We start from the raw sequence: 22,639 nt of genomic DNA, 5'->3' as shown, positions 1-22,639 counted from the left end.
TTGCCGCTTGTATCTGCTAAATGAAAACATACACGGGAAGCATGCCCCTTTCTCCGGATCCCCGGGCTTCCCAGCGAGCGGCTAAGCAAGAGAAATTGCCACAAACTGCACACTGGGATGCGATTAGAAAGTATTGAATGTGCCAAAAATCACTAATTACACTCTGCTCACTTGGTGAGAGATATTAAAATGTGAAAGCATTCGATTGCCCCCGCGAGTGTAAGGTGAAAGGAGCCAGCATTCAGTATTCAGTATTCAGCATTCAGCTTTTCGCACAAATCAGAACCCATCGTTATTAATGATGTGTGAACTGGTGAACTGGTGAGCTGGTGGGGGGAGGAATGCTCCGTGATTGGGTCAATGAGTTGGCTAAATATTGTAATTAGAATGGAATCAATTAAGGGAAAGGAATACCCCGGAATGACGCCAGCAGGAAAACAATTTGTTTGGGATCGAGTTTCCCAGTGGGAATGGCAGTGATGGCCAATCATTTATTTTCTTGTAAGAACCGACAGTCAAGAACAATAGATTGGCACACTTACCTTTAGTTCGTGTGTTTAAATGGTATTTGCTGTGAACTTAAGCTAGGTAATACATTGAACCTAGATCAAGCTCTCTAAGTTGGCTCTGTGTTAACTCTTTTGTACTTAATTGGTAACTAGATGGTATCTGATAGTTGGAGATAGACTTAAGTTTAATAGCATCAGTTAACTGATTTTCCATGTAACGAGTTATTTAATCCGAATTCAAGGTAAATCCCACACTAGATTTAGACCGCCACCGCCTTTGGACCCCTTGAGTCTGCGTCTTCCATGTGGGCTTGCCCCACTGTGACTCCAGCAAAACATCCTCATCAATGTCGTTGTCCGTCTGCCGGCGAACAGAAGCAGCCGCAGACCAGATCTGGGGCCACAACCTCCCTGCCCGCCCCCCGGTGGAACTACCCGCGCCATCTACAAATCGTGCAATGATGAAAACCATTGGACAAAGTCTTTGACTTGTATTCATTTTTTCCTGCTTTTCTTCGCTCCTCTTTTCCTTTTCTTTTTCTTTCTTTCCGCTTCTGTTGGCTCTTTTTCTGTGTGCCGCGGCGGCGCTTGGGAAGGCTTTTATATGCCTCATTCAGTTGCATCTTTTTGCTCACCCATCAGATGGGCATGGATAAAGAAAGGAATGGGGGTGGCGGTGAAGAGGGGACCCTGGTCTGTCCGTTTTGTCTGGGTTTTTGTGTAAAAGCGACTAATGTGTCTACGGAAGCCATTTCGTGCCTTTTAGAACCAGTTGCCAGAGCAATCTTCCAGTTTGTGTTTGTTTTGCTTTTGGCGTAGTTAATTCGCCAAGTAATAATATTATACGAGCGGCCAGCCGGGCGAAGTACTTGTGCTTATAAATGTCCTCTGGAGATGGCACTCTCAGCAGCCAGAAATGATCGATACTCGAGTCAAGGCCTGGCCAGGGAACTGGCATTTCTGGTGGCAGACTCACGATGTCATCGCTGGCAGCTCGACTTTGGCGAGGAGCACTTGTACTTATGAATGTCGTCTTCGTCTTCGTCTTGGTCTTGGGCAACATGCTGTGCAGCCTGGCAAAAGGAGGAACCTGCCGGACCTGCCCCCTCCAGGCTAAATTGGCTCGAATTTTACGGCAGCAGCAGCAGCAACAATCATGATGATGAGGACGATTGGCCTCGCCTGTGCTCGGTCTGTATTTAAGAGACATCATTCATCTGACCGCCCCATCAACGACAGTCGAAGTCTGCAGCCTGCAAACTCTGCCTGGCGATGACGATGATGGTGATAATGATGATGATGATGATGATGTTGCCGCTGCTGATGATGATGACGACAGCAATAATAATAACAAACAGCAAGAGCAACAGCAAAAACAGGGGAACCCTGTAGCCCTGTGTAGTACAAAGTACAAGTCCGCATAATTATAATCAACGTCATTTAACGTTCCCGGCCGTCACTCAGCGCCATCGAAAACATGGACTAAGAGGAGGAGCAGGAGGAGCTGGGGCAGGAGGAGCCATGTAGAGCTACATTGCCTGCTCCATCAAGCTTATTGTTGTGTATCTTTCGGATACATTTTTGATAACAGCAGCGGGGTGGATGGCAAGCACAATAACCTTGTCGTTGCGTTGGGAAGGAAGTGGAACATAAAAGTCACCTATAAATATGCCATAGAAATCTGCTAGAATATTGCGGTAGTATCTTCGAGATACATTTGTCGGATGGCAGGAACTTCCTAAAATTACTTTTATTGGTCAACATTAGGAAGAGATTGTTACTGCGGAGCCCATCCCGCTAAGATATTCAATTTTCCCCAGGGCAGAATGTTGTTCTGTAAGTTCTACTCGACTGATGAAACTCTTGCGATATAGTATAGGGTATGTCAAGGTCGAAATAGTGTATCATCAACTTCTAGCTCATACTCCTTATCGAGTTCGAAAGAAGAGCATTCCATCATCGGCCTTAAAAAGAGAACACTCTTCTTCTAATTCATTTTTCGTTTTAGGCTTTTCAATTTTCTGTGTTCTGTTTGCCAGGCGTTTGTTGACCTTTGTCAACTTTGAACACGCGACTAAGCACTCGGAATTAGCGAAAATACATTTCAGTATCCACGCAGTACTCAGACACTCACTAGCACAGGGCGGAAGGTATCTACGAGTTGCGTCGAGCCAGCGGAAGTTGGCTATTTATAACAAATTACCAACCATTTGACATTTACCCAAAACGCCGACGTCAAATTAAAGATTTGTGTGCGGGGAGTGTTGGCTGAAAAGCGGGCGGTGGGTCGCTTTTGGCATATAATCAAATGTAACCGCACACCAAATATGCGCAGACAGCTGCGATGGCAACCGAGGAGGAGGGCGACCAGCAGTCGGAGCAGGAGACGGACAGGCTGAGGGATACGGACGGACTAGACGTCGTCAATGCGCTTGCGGTTCGTCTGGCTAAGCCGCGGCGATTTAATACAATAAATCCCATTGGACGACCGACGACCTGCTCTGGCCTCGCCCCCACTTGTCTTGGCTTCCCCACTGACGGACGGATAGGCAGACAGACCAACGGACAGCGGCCTGACTCGGGTTCAGTTCTGGGCGACCTTCTTCATTAAAATTATGACAAGCTGTAATTATCTTCGATTTGCTTTGACCAGGCCACAACGCACTAATTGCGTGCGAGATAGAAGACTTTTGATATCCGAGAGGGGACCCGGAATTAGTCATTCAAATAGAGTAAGGTGGGGGTGGTGTGCTGGCTGACTTGACGCGGTTCAGCGAAGACATGGGAAATATTTTTGGCAGAAGTGGAAACAAATATCTGCAGAAAATCTTATCCTTTGGTTTCAACTTTGTGCCATTTTAATGAGTGTAAGTGCTGTTTCGGAAGAAACTTGCCATCTTCCTGTCACTGGGATACCAGTTTTGAGTTCTCAGTAGTCTTTCCTTACCGCCCTGCCCCCCAAATTGAATTTCCCTGCTCCCTCCAAGTACTCCAAGCCATTTCGTCTTCCGACGTACATTGCTGTGAAAACTGCGTGACCAGGCTAATTAACGCTTCAAGGAAAATGTTGACGAACTCTCGACAACAACAGCAACACCAACAGAAACGGCTACAAAAATTAACCGTCAACTTTGTTGTGATGTGTGGATAGATGGATGGATGGATGTCTGTGTGGCAGAGTGCCTGAGTAGCTGAGTAGCTGAGTAGCTGAGTAGCCGAATGGGGATGTGTATCTCATAGATACCGGTTCATAATTTATGTAATTATATGCGTTTAAACATTGCAGCACGAAAGAAGACCGAGGGCAGGCAGGAATCGAGTTCTTGCAGCCATTATAGCCGACAACAAATTATAGCAATTATATAACATTTTTCCTTTTTCCTACCAACTTTCAGGTCGCATCCGCCCGATCAGGCCCAGCACCAGCTCGAGCTTTGTTCATCCGCGGCTTTGTTCGTGTGACAAGCGAAACTAATGAGCGAGTGAGCGAACGAGCAGCAAATCGGAAACAGGAAGCAGCAGCAACGAAAGTAAAACTGCTTGAGTAAATAATCGTAACTGTGATAACACCAAAGAAAGCACAGCTCAGAGACCGTAAGACAGTTGCGTAATTACGAGCCATCGTCCAGTGATTTCGCGCGCAATAAATGTCAACGTGGCCACGAGGAAAGTAATCACAACTATTTGCTAAACCCAAGCACCCAGCAAGCCCAGCAAATCGCACAAAATGGCTCAGCCCAGGAAAGCAGTTACGCCAGCAGTGGCAGCTTCTGATGTTGCCCTACTAGCAACACGAAGCACGGCAGCAACATTGCGAAGGAGCAGACGACCCTCGGCAGCAGCAGCAGCAGCGGCAACGCATTCAAGTTCAAGGCGGTCATCGTTAATCACATGTTTTATATCCTGCCACACGTTCAGCTTGTTCATGCTGCTCCTCCTCTTGGCCAGCGGAGTCCGGGCTGCCGGCAAGCTGTCCACTCGCAGCAACAAAACATCGGGAACTGGAACTGGAGCGGGAGTAGGGGCAGGAGCAGGAGCCGGAACAGCAGCAACATCGGCAGCAGCGGCGGCAGCGTCGGGAACACCCATTTGGGATCATGCCATCGATTTGAATGAGGATTTTCGCATACTATGGCAAATCATTAATCAGGATATAACATTTGAAATACAGGCACGTACCCTGGGCTACGTCGGCTTCGGATTCTCGCCCGATGGCAATCTGGCTGGTGCCGATATGGCCATCGGTTGGGTGGACAAGGGTCAAACCTATTTTCAGGTAAGTGAAGCGCAAAATAAAAACCCAGAGCCCAGCACAAAGAAAGTTTCTGGGGAGGTGGACTGAAGCTTGAATACCCGTAGAACACTAACGATTTTTCATTCCCCGCCAACGTTTTCATTTTTCCAATGCGTGTGGCCGGAAATTAAGGGCAGCCCCGGCCGGCCAACTAAATGAAAAGTTGTCGCCCTAATATCATCCAATTTATTCTCGCAAAGTCTCGTTCCCAGGGCAAACATTTTGCGCTGCGACTGTGTTGATAAATATGTTGCATGAAAAATACACAAGAAAAACATTTTGCCACTCAACTTGGATTGTAATTAATTTGTGGCAAGAACAAAGTCACACAAAAAGGTGCGCGAAATGTGTATATACTGGACGGTTTCCCGGGCCCTTGAATAATGACAAACTCATTTGCGGCGTCGGACAGAAAAGTTTTTATTTGCACTGTCTGAGCTGGCTAATGGAATAGTTTTTAGTTTAGTCGTTGTTACTTGATTATATCACTTAATCCGACTGGTTGCGAGTTATGGGAAGATATTTATTACGGAATTATGTCACTGCCTTGGGACGCGCTTAGCCAGATCGAGGTCACCATCAGGGATTTGTCCTTTTCAATTACGAAACACTAAAAACACGAAAAATTATTACGAAATTATAGCATATGGCCACTTCTTGGCTTTCCAGCTCACATTTCATATCCAGAGGGTCACCTTCTGCCTTTGTTTTAACTCCATTTCGGCCATCAGATTGGACAAATTTGTGGCACCGATCAACCATTCCATTTCAATTCGTTTGACAGCCATCATCGGACCACCAACAGCCAGCCTTTGACCACGCCAGCCAATAAAACGCTAATTTTTCGTTTTTGTTTGGAAAGCCACCGCAGACGACGTCATTTGGCCAAGGTCCTCGGCCTGGAAGAGGAAGTGGTAGCACCTCCAGGGGTGACTCTTCAGGAAGAGTAATAGGAGTCGTCACTGCAAAGTGTCTAATGAAATGCGAGTATTGCGTGCTGTGGTTGCGTAGCTCTTCGCTTTTCCGTTTGCTTTTCCATTTTCTTTTTCCTCCTTTGCACTCCTGTCGCGGCAGAATATGCGTGAGGCAGGAGTGGGCTGTGGGCGGTGGGCGGTGGGTAGTAGCCGGTGTGGGAGGCCAATTGTATGGCTGACACAAACAGAGAAAGCTTTTTTCCTTCCTTGTTGTTGCTGTGTGATTTAATGATTTTCGAGGCATCCAACAGCCAACAGCGAACAGCCAACGAAAATGTCACCCACACACATAGTGATTGTTATTGTTGTTGAATGTTAAATACCAGCCAGATACATTAATATGTCTGTCTGCCCCTGCCACGCCCCTTCTGGCCCGCTCTGTCTGGTTGTGTGACGGTGTTAATTTCACATCTTGACGTGTCGTTGGTAATTGCGAGTTGCTTCAAATTGTACATACAATATCGTATAATGGGACTCGTGACTGTCACCTCGCCACCAAAAGTGGCAAGGAGAGAGGAGAGGGTGCTTTGACTTTTTGTATGGGCGCTGATTTGTGGAGAGGCTCAAAGGTTAATTAGAGCTGAAATAGATATGCCGATTTAATATATTAATTAGGTGCCACAGGTGCAGGTGGGAGGAGGAAGGCGCAGCGTCAAAGGTCCGGGACTTGTTTACACTTGCCTCGGGCGGAGACTTTTAGGTCCCTGCCCTATACGATACATACTGATGGAATTCCCCCACTCAGCTCAGGAAAGCTTATCGCCTATAAGTTCTTAATTACAAGTGTCCAGTGACCGGGCTGCTAATTGAAACAAATTATGCAATTATTATGCATATTTCCGATATGAAAATATTTATGGAAAGCAAAGCAGCTCCGTCGGCCACTAATTGGCTAATTTTTGGAATACTATTAAATTGTCAGGGCGACTTTGCCCAGGACAGATAGCCATTCCTAGGCATGGGGAATGAAATATGGATGGATGGCCTAGTACATTTTTATGTGGCTGGCATTTATGGAATTTTCATTTAAAATTCAACACACATCGGGAGAGAGAGAGCAGAACACTGACCATAAAATATTTGCTTGTAGAATTTGTTCAATTGACTTTAAGCGGAGCCAGAGCGGGTGGGGGCCGAATCCAAAGCCTAAAGCCAACTTCGAGAAGCTCTCTCTCTCTCTCTGTCAAGAGTTTTTATCTTAAGTGTCAGCCCAAGGGCAAATATATAAGCATAAGCTTAAGTATTTCTGGGAGGGAAGGGTGTCAGATAGGCAAACGATGGAGCGGCAGCCACTGACATAGTTCTCATTAGATTGAACAATGTGTGGGAATTTTCGCATTCAATTTGGGCTTCCTTCAGCTCGGTTTCGGTTTTTTGGGCAAGTGCCATGTGCCTTGGCATACTTGGAATGCTTTTTACTTGGCACGGCTTATAAGTTCTGCCATTATTATGATTATTTCACTCTCAAGTCGCTTAGTTTTGGCTTGGGGGGGAAAACTTAAAGATGAAAACCTCTTTTCGAGATAATCATTGTGTGGGAACTTAGTTTCGTTTTTAAATCTTCATAATTACAACACTTTCATGGAATATATCTCAATTAAACGCATTCCGGAATTATGTAAACATTCTGGGAATGCAAAGAACGCAGTTAGCAATCAATCCCATCAATATCTGTGTTTCCTCAATGTAAACAAACGGCTTTGAGGAAACTCGAAATGTATCTCACAGATAAACACGCATCTGTCTGACATTTTAAACATTCCAAAGTCTTACCAACCGCCCACACGCAGCTTTATTGGGATATCACTCAAGTGGGACAAATATTTGATAAGTTTCCTCGGGCTCTGCCTCTATCGCTCTCCGTCTCTGTCTCGCCCGGTTTTCCCAGCTGCCTTGGCTCGGATTTCACCCAGAACTATCATCATTTATTGGCCAGTTGACCAGCATCTGAAGTTGACATTCCCACAGCGCCACCGACGACAACAAGTGTAACTCTATAAGTCCGTTCTCGTAGCTCCCCTGCGAGCAGAAACTTTGCTCACTTTCACCCGCAGAAGCCGGAGGAGGAACAAGAGTAGGAGTCCGGCCAAGTCAAGTCAAGCCAAGTCGAGTCGAGACAAGTCAACTCAACTTGAGACGGAGACAGGCACTAAATGGCCTCAGCGAATCCGCTTTAAAAAGCTGACATAATCAACAAGCCAAGAAGTGGATCTGGGACGGGGTCCCGGCCTATTAGTCGCCCATTATTTCGTAGATACTTTTGCGATAAGCCCTTTGCCGTTGCGGCTGCCGCCGAAAAAGCGACGATGGCGATGATGATGATGCCACACCTAAAGAGAAATACTAATTTCGTGTAATTTATTTCCAACTTTTATTACACGAGCCCCGAGGAGCGGGAGTCTTATCAAAATTTTAATTAATACGCATCTGAGAAAAGTTTTTGTGAAAATGGTTTCAACACAGCCGCCCGGCCAAGGCCGAAGGCCCCAGAGCCAAAAGCTTCTTCTGACGTTAATTAGTGCCATCCAAAGTGGCTGGCGACTTTGTTGCACTCGCGGAGTCGCCGGAGGGAGGAGTGGACTACAACAAACAAGCCATAACAAGCCATTAGCTGTTTAGAGCAGCCAACAAAAACCAAGGAGCGATTAGTATCTTAAAAGTACTTAAAAGGTCATTACCCTGGCCCCATCTAAATACGCAGCGCAACAAGACAAAAAGTAGGGAATCCGAATAGCGAACTTGGCCAGCGACTAATTATTTAATTTCAAGTTTTAAGCATGCCTCCAGTCTGTCAGTCATTTCTAACCCGCAACCCGCTCTCAACCGAGTCCACCCCACGGGCACCGCACCCCAGCGGCCAGAGCGGCAACCCATTAAGCGCGGAGATAACAGATCCATTATAGAAGAATTACGAGTGCGCAACATCAGCGGAGCGCCATCAACATCCACATCACAGTCGTCGTCGTCATCTTTTGCTAATGACCATCGATGCGATGCGATGCGATGGGATGTCGATGTTTTGTGGCCATCGTAGTACATCACTCAAGCCGAAGGTTGCTTATGGAATTGACAGCTTAGGAGCAGGGGTATACGTTACAGGGCATGGTATATGGTATATGGTATCGTATATGCCCGGTGTCCATCTCCTTGACTCATTTTCAAGTGGTTACGCTGCACAAAAATAAGGCGAAGCTCCATTACAAACTCATTAAAGTGGCTCGAAGTGAAACAACAGATTTGGCAACCTTCTGAACCCCATGCGTGCGCACTTTTCCCCGAGATGGAAGTGTATCTGGCAGATACATCGGGCATTACCATCCGCATTAGCATTAGCATTAGCATTAGAGCTATGTTCTATTTGGACGTACTGCGCTGTTAATTATCGGCGGATGATTAATTATGGCAGTTCAGTCCAGTTCGAGCATAGCAAGATCTGCGGCTTGTCCGGGGTCTCCCTTTTGATTGGCATATGAGTAATGAGCTTTTTGTTCTGCGTTTTTTTCACTTTTCTGTTTTTTGGTTCTGGTTTTTTCGAGCCATGACATGCGAACATCTTAGAGTGTTTTGAGTAATTCTTCTCTTTGTACGTTTTGTGTGTGAAATTGTTTTCCCCTGTCCGTGGCCATACCACAAATTCTATCTGCTGCCCACACACACTCGCCATCAGTCCGTAGATACATCTATCTGTCCAACAGCTTGCATGTCATCACTTCAGAACTCCGAACTCCGAGGCTCTGGGTTTCTTTTTCAGTTTTTGTTGGTCGTCGCTCTTTGTATTTGTTTGATTGGAGCGCTGGTGCTTTCATTACTTTCTCACAGCTGTGGCCCAGTGGCGTGCTCAGCGCTTAGAATTCAATTAGTTTTATAGACATTATCCAATTTGTTCCTCCGCTTTTCCGTTCCATAGTTCCCGGATAGTTGGGTGCGTGTTCCGCGGGAGTGTTGGTCTGAGGGTATCTATAACCGAAGCGATTCGCGTGCTGACCAAGCTCAATGGCCATTCCGGATCTCACTCTCCTCCATTGTTCCTTAAAGCACTATTTGCAGTTGAAGACACGCACACAGTGGCTGCTGGTGGGGGTGTACTCCTACGCCTACGCACATACACAGATACACTCTCACACAAACTCACCCACACTCACCCATACTCACCCATACTCAGCCACTTCATAAATCATAAATACATGCTGGCAAATTATATGGATGAGAAGCCCCTCCGGTTCTCCTCCAGCGACTCTCTGCTCGCGCATCGAGAACACCAAACCAAATAAATAATAGTTAAATTTTTTCTATTATTTCTCGTTCTAGACGCATAAATATTTTGTTATTCAATTTTGAGATATTTACCCTCGACATTTCGCCCTGGGCTCTCTCATTGAGTGTGGGTGTGGGTCGGGGAAGCAGCCAAATTGCTTCAATGGCTATGGGGAGTTGAGGGGATTTGCTCAAGTTGCTGTATTTATACATATCATAGCTTATGAATGCGATACGAATTGAGGGCCATGCGAAGCGATGATGGACCATATTAGCGAGGTGATTCTTTTACTGCCTCTTGGCAATAGTAGTTTAATACTTCTACCAGATAGACTTTTAGTAACAATAACCTACCAGTAATACACTTTTGAGCTCTGCTAGTGACGGGTTTAATAACCACGTCAGCCTTGCGCATCGGAATTGCTGAGATTATGGCCATTAACATAACTCAAATCACCAACTCATCATCTAATGAAATCCATAACTTATTAATTTATATCCCCGACTCCTGCCTCCACTGCCCCGACATTCCTGTCCCAATGGACCCAACACATTTCAAAGGCCATAAACTATGCATGGGAAACTTTCTGAGGAAAAGTACTTACCCAATCGAATCGAATCCAGTCGAGTTTAGCTGAATGGCTCGAAATGCAACGGTTTGTGTTGTAACTTTTGGCCAATATCAAAGTCATTACTCATCAGTTTCGGGCTTAAGCACACACACACAAGCACATGGCGAAGACACTGGCAAATCAATTAACTGCCAAATCAATTTACAATTTATGCATAAACTTTATAATCAATAGACTTAAGCGCACGAGGACCGACATTCGACTCCGCCTCGTTCTCAATCCCAGTCTCAATCCCAATGCCGACCCCCTCCTGGCCAGGCCGTCAGCTTTAAAGCCAAAGCCGTAACAATTATGGAGGAGGGGCCGAGACCGAGGACGGGCAAATCCGTTAGGCCATAAAAGCCATAAATGCTCAATTACAGGAAGTAAATATGCACACTTGATTGCAGAATGTTGCGTAGATGGCCAGGCTTTGGTTCTGCCTCTGCTCTGTCTTTGGCCAAGACTCCGGCTTGAGCTAAGACTTGTCCTGGCCAAGTTGGTTGACTTTTAAAATTATCGCACATATCAAAACTGTGTGTGAGTGTGTGTGTGCGGCAGGGAGAAATTTAATTTCATTACTTTCATGTGACATAAACCGTTGTCGGATGCTCTGGCTGGATTTGGCCTCAGCCTGGCCAAAAGCCCCTGGTCGTGTCGTCCTCTTCCCCGGCTCCTCTCAGCATTTTGATAATCTATTGCACATAACGCAAACCTCAAAAACCGCAAAACAGCCGCCCCAGACCCCAAGACACTCCACTTGACTGGCTCTTGGGTACTCGGTACTTGGTACTGGGTACTGTGGAGTGGAATCCCTCCTCTATCCCAGCCCAAGACCCCCTCTACGGGCTATTAGTGCGTCGTTGTCTTCGGCGGGACAATGCCAAGTGCGCATATTTGCTTAGCTTTAGCAGCCGCATCTTCGACAACGGCCGCATCTTGGCCAAGACAACGGATAATTGCAGAAAGTACCGTTGCCCATATGCGAAAGATTCTTTTTCCCGGCCAGTCCCTGGCCCCAATTCCCGATCCTCGATTCCCAGCTCCGCTGGCCCACCAATAATTCTCCAGGCCGCAATTTTCGTTGCGTTTGCAAAATATTTGCTGGTGTCTTGGCCGCGAAATTTATGAGCGTTGAAAAGGCTTAGAAATCGGGATGCTGGGGGTGCCGAGGAGGAGTGGCCTCTTGATTATGTTGATAATGTCAGCGGGAGAACCGGTTCCCAGGCAGCATCTTCTCCGCCGGTCATATTAGCCTGTCCCGTTGGCCGATGTCGTTGCTTGTACCTGCTGTTCGCGGTGCTGCCGTGCGTAGAACGCCGGCCTGCAGCCCAATATGGTCAACGCTCTTTTGGCCATGTTTACACGTTAAGTGTGTTTGTATGTTAAGCATCTCGCCTTGCCGCGGCTTCTCGCTTCCCAGGCCATGCCACATGACATTCCCAATTGTTTTTGCAGTTGTCGCCGATGTTGTCGAGTGTCTTGCTAATCACTTTTTGATTGTCGGAGGCACCAGAAATCACACCCGGCCCAAAGATTCAGATGCAGATGCTCTGAATGCTTGAGAGGAACTGTGTCTGGGATGGAGATAACCTTCTAGCCAAGAGACCATCCCGAACTGGGTAACCTTTTTAGCCTCGGCTATTTATTTCTTCTTTTTTGCATCTGATAGCCGGTAACGGGACCGCAGATGCCACACCGCCAAATGCAGTTGCGTGAAAGCATATTTATGTTAAAATGTGTGTTTTCCTTTCGAAAGGCCTCTAAGCTGCTCTAAGCCGCAAGTTAAATGACATCGAAATTGGCGAATGGCAAGCGCAACGCGAAAGTAAAAAGGAAATTAAACGAAACTCCATAACTTGCAGCCTGGGCATCCACGGGGTAGGCCGCTCTCTTTCCTCGCTGCGGCGGCAGTTTTTATATTCATCATTAATTAAGCGCTAAACAGCCGCCCGCTGCGAGCGGTTTCTGGGGGATTTTCATCGGGCAGGGGAGGGGCCGTTGGAGATTGCACAGCATGACATCATATTCAAGAAATTGGTAAGGGAAGTCGTCATATATGTGCATGCATGACGCTGAGGAAGGGGCCCAGTGTGTGTGCACTTGTAAACTGGGAAAAATGTGTAGGAAAGTGAGTTCATTTCAGACTTGTACTGACTTTCCCAACTAAAATGTGTGATATGTCTATGAAAGTTCTGATTTTGTACTTTTTCACATTATCATATATTTACGAACTAGTAATTTCCAAATAGTTTCTAGCACCAAGAACTCCTTGAACTTTTAGGGATTGACCTTAAGACTTAATACATCCACAATGATTACTTCTTAGTGGCAGTTTTTCCCAGTGCACATATTAAAAACTGCATGGAATTGATTTGGAAATAGAAGCAGCCGCCGCAGCTCATCATGACGATGGAGAGAACGATTACGATGATGAGGCTGCCGGATTGTGGATGCTGTGGCCGAGGATCCCCTGCCTAGGCTGCGTGTTAATTAAAAGCCACTGGACGCTGGACCAGGCCGTTCGAGAGGGTGGAAGGAGGGCAGGAGGGCAGGAGGGGCGATTAGAGGCGACGGGGAGTGAGTGCAACAACCTTGGCACTTCCTGGGTACTTAGTCAACGCTTCGGCCTCTTGATTATTGCTGCTGTACTGGGGTAAAGCACTCACACACACTCACTCGATTCACATATAAATACTCTTGAATGTAAATGCGTAGGCAGCGTCAATATATATGCTCCCCCATAAGTCCCCCGACCATGCCCAGTAGCCGGAGACGGGGGTGATTTGGGATCGGGAAGAGGAAACATGGAACAGAGAACCGGGAACTGAGAACTGGAACTGGGCATTAACGTCCGCTGACTAATGATGAAATGCGTGGCATTCGCTGAGCTGGGTTGGGTACGGGTCTCATTTATGTAGAAAAGGATTAAGGCCATAAACCAAATGGCTGACGTTGGAGCTTAGCATGAAAAATGATTGCCGGGCCAGTCATCAGTCGGTAGTTTTTCCCTCTCTTTTTTATAAGCTCTGCCCTCCAAGGTAGGTGTTAAAGTGCCACAGATTGTGGACTCTGTCTCGGACTCCTCTGAATCCGACTCCAACCCGTCAGCCAGCCAAGACAAGTGCACTGACGGAGCTATAAGCCGGGATTGGGAGCTGGGCAGGGCAAAGCTCTGAGTTATTTGCATAAGTATTTGTGATGTACGCTGATAATGGAATTCGAGTGACTCGATTAAGGCGGTGAAAATATGCCCAGGCATTCGGGTTATTCAGTATGGAAAATTAATTAGAAATCAAACCGAGGGAGGGACCGAAAAGCTCTCAGAGTGCCTCAATAATTCAGGCGATTGAAATCGTTTGGGCCAACATCTTTGGCTAATACCCGTACATTTGTCCATTTGCCTCGGACAAATGGCCAGAGAGAAAAGTTTTTATTTTTGAACTTTTCTGTCAAAGTTTTGCGGCCCGAAACGAGCTCGAAGTCAAACAAAGCTTGACCACATCGAGCGAGACAATGGCACCCAAAGGCGCACTTAGGGCGGTCAAAATGCACACAAATCAAACTTGGCCCAGTCCGCTCGGAAGACGACCGCAACGTGGCCTCCGTTGGTCTTTTATTAAAAAACCGTAACTAATGATGCCTAAATTCGCAATAAAAATGAAAACCAAACGCACAATATGGTCCATTAGAGGGCTTTGTTGCTGTTGCTGTTGCTGTTGCTGATGTTGTTGAGCTATTAGAGGTTCGTCCCTCGCAATTTGAAACAATTTTAATAATACAAAATAATATTGCGGGGGGAAGCCAGAAAGGCAAACATCGTGGCTAGAAAAGCGGAGATGGCGGCAGCAGCTTCAGCTTATTGTGACAAATTTTAAGTAATTTCATTTTTATTTCGCCAACAGCTTCAACTTTTTATATTGTTCTCGGGGCCCGAAAGCTGTGGAAAGGACAGCTCGGGAAAGAAAGAAAAATCCAGAAAACAAGGGACTCAATAAGCAAGAAAAGCAAAGCAGAGCCTTCAAAGCAGCTTTTCACTTTGTATAAATTTCCCTTTCGGAGAATCCAAAGCTGCTTCCGTCTCATTAAAGTCGTACTGGGGAAGAACAAAACTTTCGTAGCTGCCTGAATTCCCAGAATATTTATTTACACCTTCACCGAAGGATAAATGCTCCTGCTCCTCCCTCGGCACCCTCCGCCCCCTGCCTTGTTTGTTTTGCATGTGTCTAAAAGGCAGACAAAGCCAAAGCCAAAGCCAAAGCCAAATCCAAATCCGTAAGCCACATGGCCCGAGGCGTGCGAAAGCCGACAAAACGGAAAATACTTCAATCAATGTAAAAATTGGGCGAAAAAGGTAGAACATATAGGTAAAGGTTGGTGGGAATGAAACAATTGGGCGGTTCGATGGATGGGTGGGTGGCTGGGCTTGCCGGCTGCAGGAAGTGGAAAAATAATCAGAGAAGTTAAATCTGTGGGCGCCATATGCCCACCGACGGACCGACAGACAATCCTATGGCAAAAAAGGCAGACAGAGACACACCCAGGCACATAAACAATGAAATGGCTGCTTAAATATATCTTCCCTTTATATATGCTTACCCTGTACAAGAACAAAGAGTATAAGCTGGGGTATATTAATTATGAATGACTTTGGACAATGAGGAATATTATGCAGAAAAGTTTAAACATGTGAATAAATAGGAGTCTGTCAAAGCAGCTAAGCTTGATTTAGCCTGTTTATTTATTTATTAGGGATTAAAACGGTTAAACTGAAATGAATTACCTTGTTTATTTCTGATGGAAAGTAAATATTAACAAATAAAAAACTAAAATATTAATAATTTAATGAAATAGGCCTTGCCTTAGAACGAGTTCAGCTGGTTTATGGTCAACCCTCAAGGGGAAAGTGAAGGCATTAAGGGACAGCCATATATAAACAAGGCACTGAGTGTCTTTCGGTCGGCTACAACCAATTTCCATCAAAAAATTCGATTCGGTTGGTCTGAAAGCTGAGAGCTGAGAGCTGAGAGTACCAGCCAGACTGGGTAGGTTTGGTCCGGGGTCTCGTAGCCCCGTAGCCCTCATAGCAATTGTACTGAGCTTTTGAAGGCTCCTTGAAAACCTATTGGAGCTATAAATCCTTTGTGTTTTCAATTTTTATTTTATTGCTCTCCGCAGGCAAGTGTGTGTGCGTGCCTCGCCCAAAGTGAGTGCGTGTGAGTGTTTGTGAATTTGAGTCCTTGTGGCAAGGTGAGCACCAAAACACCGAAACACCGAAACACCGAAACAGCGCAACACCCGAGCGAACTCTGCCTTTTTCGGGGGAGTGACTCCCAGGGCCAGAAATTACAGCACGCTTTCAGGGACAAAGCAGCGAGGCACGAAGTAAAGTTTAAACAGATACAGCTCAGCTCCAGCCCCTGGGGGTTGGCCACTTCTACTAGGGGTTAGTCTGGAGACGGGGGGTTGGCCTGCACTACACTTCCGCGTTTGAGGCAATCGAGTTAATCTAGCAATGAGTTGGTCTGATGGGGCAGGTAAAGCAATTGGGGGATGTGTGAAATTGTTGCTGGCGGGGTGGCACGGGGCGTCTCCGGAGTGTGGTTGCCGCAGATAGCAGATGTGCCTAAATAATTGCTGATAAATAACAATAATTCCGAGGTGCGGGGGCAAGACAAAAAACGTAATTGGATGCCCGGATATTGGAAGTGAAGTCAGCCAAATAAAAGTTGATTTGTCGGGGATATTATATTCGGACCTCCATAATTCCATTTAATCTGGAGAGATTGCCTTCTCAAGCTGATTCCTGAACGCTGTGATAGATTAGATTAAAGAAATACATTTGCAGAAAGCCATTTTAGATTCTGCAACACTGTAAAGGACTTAAAGTTAGCTTAGCTCAATGGGTTTATCAGATGATCTTATATCTGCACTCCTAGGACCTGCCTGCACTCTCGCTCGGTTCAATTCCCCAAGCAATTCATTCCGTGTAGCTCTGGCAGCGCCTCTGCCATTATTGTTACTGCTGCTTTGTTGGCTTTTCCACGCTCCACCCATTTAAACGTGGAAATAAATGACTGCTTGGCTGGAAAGTTTATTTTAACCTCGGAGCCCAAAAGTGCACGGAGCAATAATCGAATTTGAGTGAATTAAGATTGGGGAATTGCTCTCGAACAATGGGGTGAGTGAAAGGTCCTGCCACATGCGAGTGTGTGTGTGGGTGGAAAATTATCCCTAAAGTAAACACAAAGCGGGCCAAGAGGAGAAAGCCCCTGGCCGAGGCCTTTCTCCGGCTGCTCCCCGCCATTCACTCGAATGTATTTTTTTATTTGTTTACCGATAACACTTGGCACTAAAAGGGGACTACGAGGACGCCAGCTGGCCCACAATCCTGTCCGGGATGGCCTGTCCTGCGACAGCAATCAGAACGCTCTACAAATAGCAACAAGCCAGCCTCAGCTTCCCCTATCTCGTCCATCTCGTCTATCTGCCTCTGTTTGTGTTTGTGTTTTCATCAAATAAAATTGACACACACAAGTGTTAGCCGCTTAGGTTGACAGCTCTCCCTTCTATTTCCGCCTCTTATGGCTCTGTCGCCTCTTCCACATCTGCCTCATGTCCTCTTGGGGGATCCTCTGGCTAAGGACCCGACTGAGGTCGGCCCACTCCCTCGGCTGACTTTGAGCGCCTGGTTAATTCTCCATCTCGTCCTTTATCCGGCTGCCTGTTCTGGGCCTGAGCTTTTGATTTGACAGTTTAGTTAAATTAAATTGGGCTTTAGACGAAATAAAAACAAAGAACGAGGCGAAGTCTGATGAGCCATAGGAAAACTGAGGAACAACGTCATTGCTTATAATTTTATTTTTAATACAAACAATAAACTAAAACGACTTAAACTTCTTTTGTTACATATTTCTCTTACTTGCAATCTTCCTTTGTACTAAATTGAAGAAAGAAAATATATTCAGTCATTTTACCAGAAATTTTTCATGAACACAAAAATTTAAGATATTAAAAAGTATTTATTAAAACTTAAATACCTTTCAAATTTACCCAAACAAAGGCAACTAAAATTCTCTAAACGTTATTTAAAAATTGCGGTTTAACATGCATTTTGATTGTGTGTTTAACGAAGTGTTCATGGAAATATCAAATTCTGAATATTATAGGGAATTAATTTGACTTTTGACATTAAATCTGTTTGTTTACATTCGGGGGAAAGTGCAAATACACAGCCCAAGAGCTCAGGCTTATGTATTCCTAGATTGCCATTTACCTTCATCAAAAAACTCGCCTGCAAGTGGAATCTAGTTATATCCTAATCGCCACCCAGACACTCCCACACAAACACTCGCAATCACTCCCCGAACCCCGTCTAAAGTTCAAAAGCGTTTGAGGCAACGAAATGTTTGAGCGGCAGAGCAAGAGCTGGAGGGATGGGGTTGGGAGATCCAAGGGTTCCAAGGATTCGGGGTTGGCGATGGCGATGGCTTGGGGCACCGGGCTATGCCTGCGTCAATTGAAGTTTTAACATACAAATGTAATTAAAACGTTTTACGTATCCGCCGCCAGGCACAAGAACCAACAACACAAAGTATACGGGGAAACTCCGTGCGTGCAAGTGTGTGTGTCCAGAAAGGGGAAAACTCCCGAACCACATTTACATCTACATGTACATACACACTTACACTCACACAAACAAGGCCGAGACTCTCGAAATTGTTGCCGGCGGATGCAATAAGTTGGTGATAAGGTGTTCATTCCCCGGGGTCCGCAGGGGAAACCTTTTGCAAACTTGTCAAAAATCAGAGAAGTGGGGAGAAGATACAAAAAACGTGTTTTCCGAGTCGCTCGCCCGGCAGTGAAAACAATGCCAATGTCGTTGTTAACCTTTTTTCAGCATTCGCCGCTTGGCTGCCGTACTACCTACCACCCACCACCCATTAAAGCCTCCATCTCGGGCCCTGCCGAAAAGCTCTCCTGGACTATGACGCAAACAATGATATTTACATTTTTTATCTTCGCCACCCCGACTTGCAACATTTCCCCCTGAAATTGGAAACAAGCCGAAGGGCTCCGGCATCTCGGCACGTTTTTGGGGGCATTTTGGCGAGGAGCGAAATAAAAACTGGGCAGAAGAGGCCTCATATCAAAGCGATCATGGATTTATGGCCTTAATAATAGACGAAACGGAAGGGACGGCCGGCTAAATTGGACAGAAAAGGGAGCACGCAAGTGGACAAGTAATTAGGGAAAGGATTTTCCTGCGCGTTTCTCGGGAAATGAGCCATTTTTTGTGCTCAAGAGTAGGCCATAAAATACATGAGCTGTTGGCAAAATGGAAATGACAGTCATTTACGCGAAGTTCGTATCTCGGATCTAAGTTGTTTTGAATTTCAGCTAACTCTTTTTGTCGCGTCGCATTTATTAAAGTGAAAATCCCAGCTTCCCCACGCTGGGTATTCATCAATTTGGCCTTTGAAAAGCGACCCTCAGGGCTGACAGCTTATCAAACTCCCAAACAAAGTCACCAACAAAAAAAGAGATCCCTGAATCCCAAAAAGGAGCAGCTGGCACAAAGGGTGCACGAACACACATATGCGCCGGGGAAGATGCGGGAGGAGGACGGAGGGAGACACCATTTGCTCATTAAAATAAAATTTTTGCACAAATATTAAATAGCCGAAAACGTTCCGAGGCATATAATCCGAATGTCGCTGGCAATCCTCAATCTGCCACTGACATTGAGTGGTTAAGTGGTGGGCCCGCGGGCACGGAGGGAGAGGGGACTTGCGTCGAGGGATGAGTGGAAGTTCATTTTTCTGAGATAACTCTCCAGTGGCACAGAAAGTGTCAAAAACGCTTAATAAACGTCAATGTCAGGCGATTCCAAGTCAGCGGCGAAATTCAAAATTTTTCAAACAAAACACTCGTCTGTGAGGCGGGGAAGGCAGGGCTGGTCTGGGGAGGCTGTCAGGGCTTCAGGATTGGGGATTGCGGATTGGAAACCAAAGCGCAATTGAATTCGCAGAGTCAGGAGAACAGGGCAAGGAGCTGGAGCGTCCTAGGACACCCAGGACACACATCTCGATGCCAATCCCTCAATTCCGACTCTCGGTTTCACACACTTTCATTTCATTTCACTTCCATCCATTCCGTTTGGTTCGTTCGTCTCATTCAGCCGTCGTTCATTCGCCTGACAAATGGAGTGTCATAAATGCAGCCCTTAAGGGCAGCCAACCCCCTCGAAACACCTCCCTCCCCTTTATGCTAAACGACACGTAGACAGGCCGTCCCATCCCACAGCCAACAACCCATCACCATCACCACCCACGCAACGGGCTGAAGAGCTAAAAATGCACTGAGGGATTGGGAATTTATTTGAATTTGCTTTTAGTTTTCGGGTCGATCTGTGTGTGTGTGTGTGTGTGTGTGTGTGTGTGAGAGACACATTCAACAGATTTCGATGGCAGCCGTTACGGATCGCATTTAAAAAGTGGTTTCAATGTTCAAACTGGGTGACAGAGTAGGATGGGGTGATGAACGAATGGAGTACCCAGTAGGAAGATTTCACTAGCTCATAATATCTCTTGAAACTAAAAGATACAAAAGAGTAAAGTTTTCTTTCCCATTAATCATTGTTAAGATTGATGATTCAAAACGAGATCTAATGGAAGTCCGGTATGCACACGGCCTGCTCATTTAAGTATCCTGTGAGTCCGAGCAGGAGCAACCCCTTGACTTCCAGGGTATCGGACGAACACCACCCACCGCAGCTGCGAAAGAGACACCCGCAGACTGAGACAAAAACTGACAGACGTCAGCTTAACAATATGACAAATACAATTTTTCGTCTTCATAATTTCATTTTACTATAAAAACGCATTATTGTATAATGCGTTGGGCTATCCCTCACGGCCCCGCCCCAAAAAAGCAGAGTGCCATCATCAGCGTCAGCGTCCGCATCCGCATTCGCAATCGCATCCGCATCCGCAGGCGAGTGGGCGTGGCCGGAGGCAGAGAGCCAACAGCATTTGGGCGGCACACTCTCGGACAATTGAAAGCGATATATAAAAAAATAGTCACTTCCTCTGCTGGCTCGCTCTATCTCGCTTCCTTTGTTTCCCTTCATAATTCTTTACATTTTTTATGAATTCCCTTTTTATTTTTGCGGTATTTGTCAACACGGGAGGGGTGGGAGTGGTTGTTCGAGGATAAGAGGGGATGGCAAGAAGTGTCTGGATGAACGCCCTAGAGTTAATTTTGAGTGACGTGCAAAGTTTGTTAATTGAATTTGCCTTTTTGATATGTATGTCACATTGATGATGACGCCGCAGTACAGTGGGGACTAGCTAAGTGGGTTGTGTACATGACATTAATTGAGCGCACTAGTTAAAAGGGTTGCTGGCCCCCACCCCCGGCCCTTACCAGCCATCCATTACGTCACCACCCCTCCGGTTATGGACAGCCATCAAGTTCAGCCGAGCTGGGAGTTAGCAGTTGGGTTTCCAGAAATTGTTTAATGCAAATGGGCAAATCAAGTTCCCCCTCGGGGCTGAGCCACTGAGATTGCGGATAAGGGAGTGGAGATTGGAGATTGGAGAGCAGAGAGTGCTAAAAAACAATGGGAGTGGAGAGATCCCAGAAGTGGAAAATTAAACAAGCGTTGACTTTGGAAATTAAAGAATCCCTTTGATGAGTGCCGTCCAATTAGGGGTTAGAACAACAATCAAATTATCTCTTCTTCTTGGCCATTAAATGCAACATTTTCAAGTTGCGCCAATAAGGCTATTACTGCTCTGTTTTGAAATACTTTTTAGCTTTAGATAGATCTTAAACTGAAATGTATCTTGACTTTGCCAGAGTCATTTAATTTACAATTCGCACTCCCATAAGTCAAAAAAAGAGCGATTTTTATCTTTTACCCAATTGGACTACTTTTCCGTATGCCCACTGTTCATTTCCATTAATCCGGATGTCGGGCTTTCCGTGCTCTGTGTTCCACTTTGATTTTGATTGTTTGCAGCTGCATTTCACTCGGCCGCGTTCCACACTCCATGCAGCCCCCTTACCTCCCAGGCCCCGCCCGTTTTTAATCATTTTAATATGCCACTTTTTGTCTGACTGTCCAACGCTGCTTAATGCATCAATGAATTTAACAGTTATCAACGGAAAAGTGCGGGAAAATCGGAGGGAAAGCGGGGCTGTGCGGCCACTGGTCTGACAAATGGCACGGACTAATTTATATGTGCTTAATGCCATTGCATACAGCCTTAGTCGGGCCATAATCACTGGACGTTTTAATGTAATATGACCATTGAAGAACATTTAACTCGTTCAATTGCTGTCATTCACCGGCCCGGCCGCCCTTTTTCCCTTCCCGAGGAGAGGCAAATTGCCACACTGACTGAACAAGACAAAGTGATTGATATTTAATCTAAAATAAAAGCCAAAAGTCCGTTGGGCAATTTCAATTTTAATAAAATGCCTTTTATCTGCATGAATGGAGAGGCGGGGATAGATTGAAATGGATGGTGGGTGGATGGGTGGTCTTTGATCTGGGCGGGAGATGAATGAAGGATTCCCTCGCCCGGATCTATGCAGTGTTTACAATCGGAGAGAGGGTGCCAGCCAAGTTGCATTGCATTGCACAATTTGTTGCTGTTTGATTTCATAAAATATTAACTAGCAATCTGCAGCGTCTGCATATATATGCTGCTTATGTAGAAAGCTGGCCAAAGTCTAGGGTTAGGTAAACACACGCAGCTCCCGAAGATGAGTCCGGGCTGAATGATGGACAGAAAGACAGACAGGCAGGCGGACAGGCGGACAGGCGGACAGGATGGCTCAAAATCAACTGAAAGCGATTTAATTTGCCCGAGTCCGGGGCTAAAGAGCACTCTGGCTGAAGGATACAAGCTCCTTTGGTTTTTGGTTGAGGCTTCAATGCAATCCCAAGCACTCAACGTGCCCCATCCACCCCCCATTGAACACACT

General features: G+C 46.0%; 1 protein-coding gene across 1 annotated transcript in view; it reads left to right on the top strand.

Moving 5' to 3' along the window:
• The window catches only part of LOC108108765 (MOXD1 homolog 2), a 110,670-nt gene that overhangs the window by 44,808 nt on the left and 43,223 nt on the right, over window positions 1-22,639 (top strand). Inside the window, exon 2 of the mRNA XM_017216932.2 lies at window positions 3,905-4,785. Coding sequence (XP_017072421.1) covers window positions 4,237-4,785 — 549 coding nt within the window. The 5' untranslated portion in view covers window positions 3,905-4,236. The remainder of the gene's footprint in view (window positions 1-3,904; window positions 4,786-22,639) is intronic.

This window comes from Drosophila eugracilis, unplaced genomic scaffold (assembly GCF_018153835.1).
Source record: "Drosophila eugracilis isolate 14026-0451.02 unplaced genomic scaffold, ASM1815383v1 contig_2154, whole genome shotgun sequence".
NCBI classification, from domain to species: domain Eukaryota; kingdom Metazoa; phylum Arthropoda; class Insecta; order Diptera; family Drosophilidae; genus Drosophila; species Drosophila eugracilis.
This window is presented reverse-complemented; position numbering and strand designations above follow the sequence as displayed.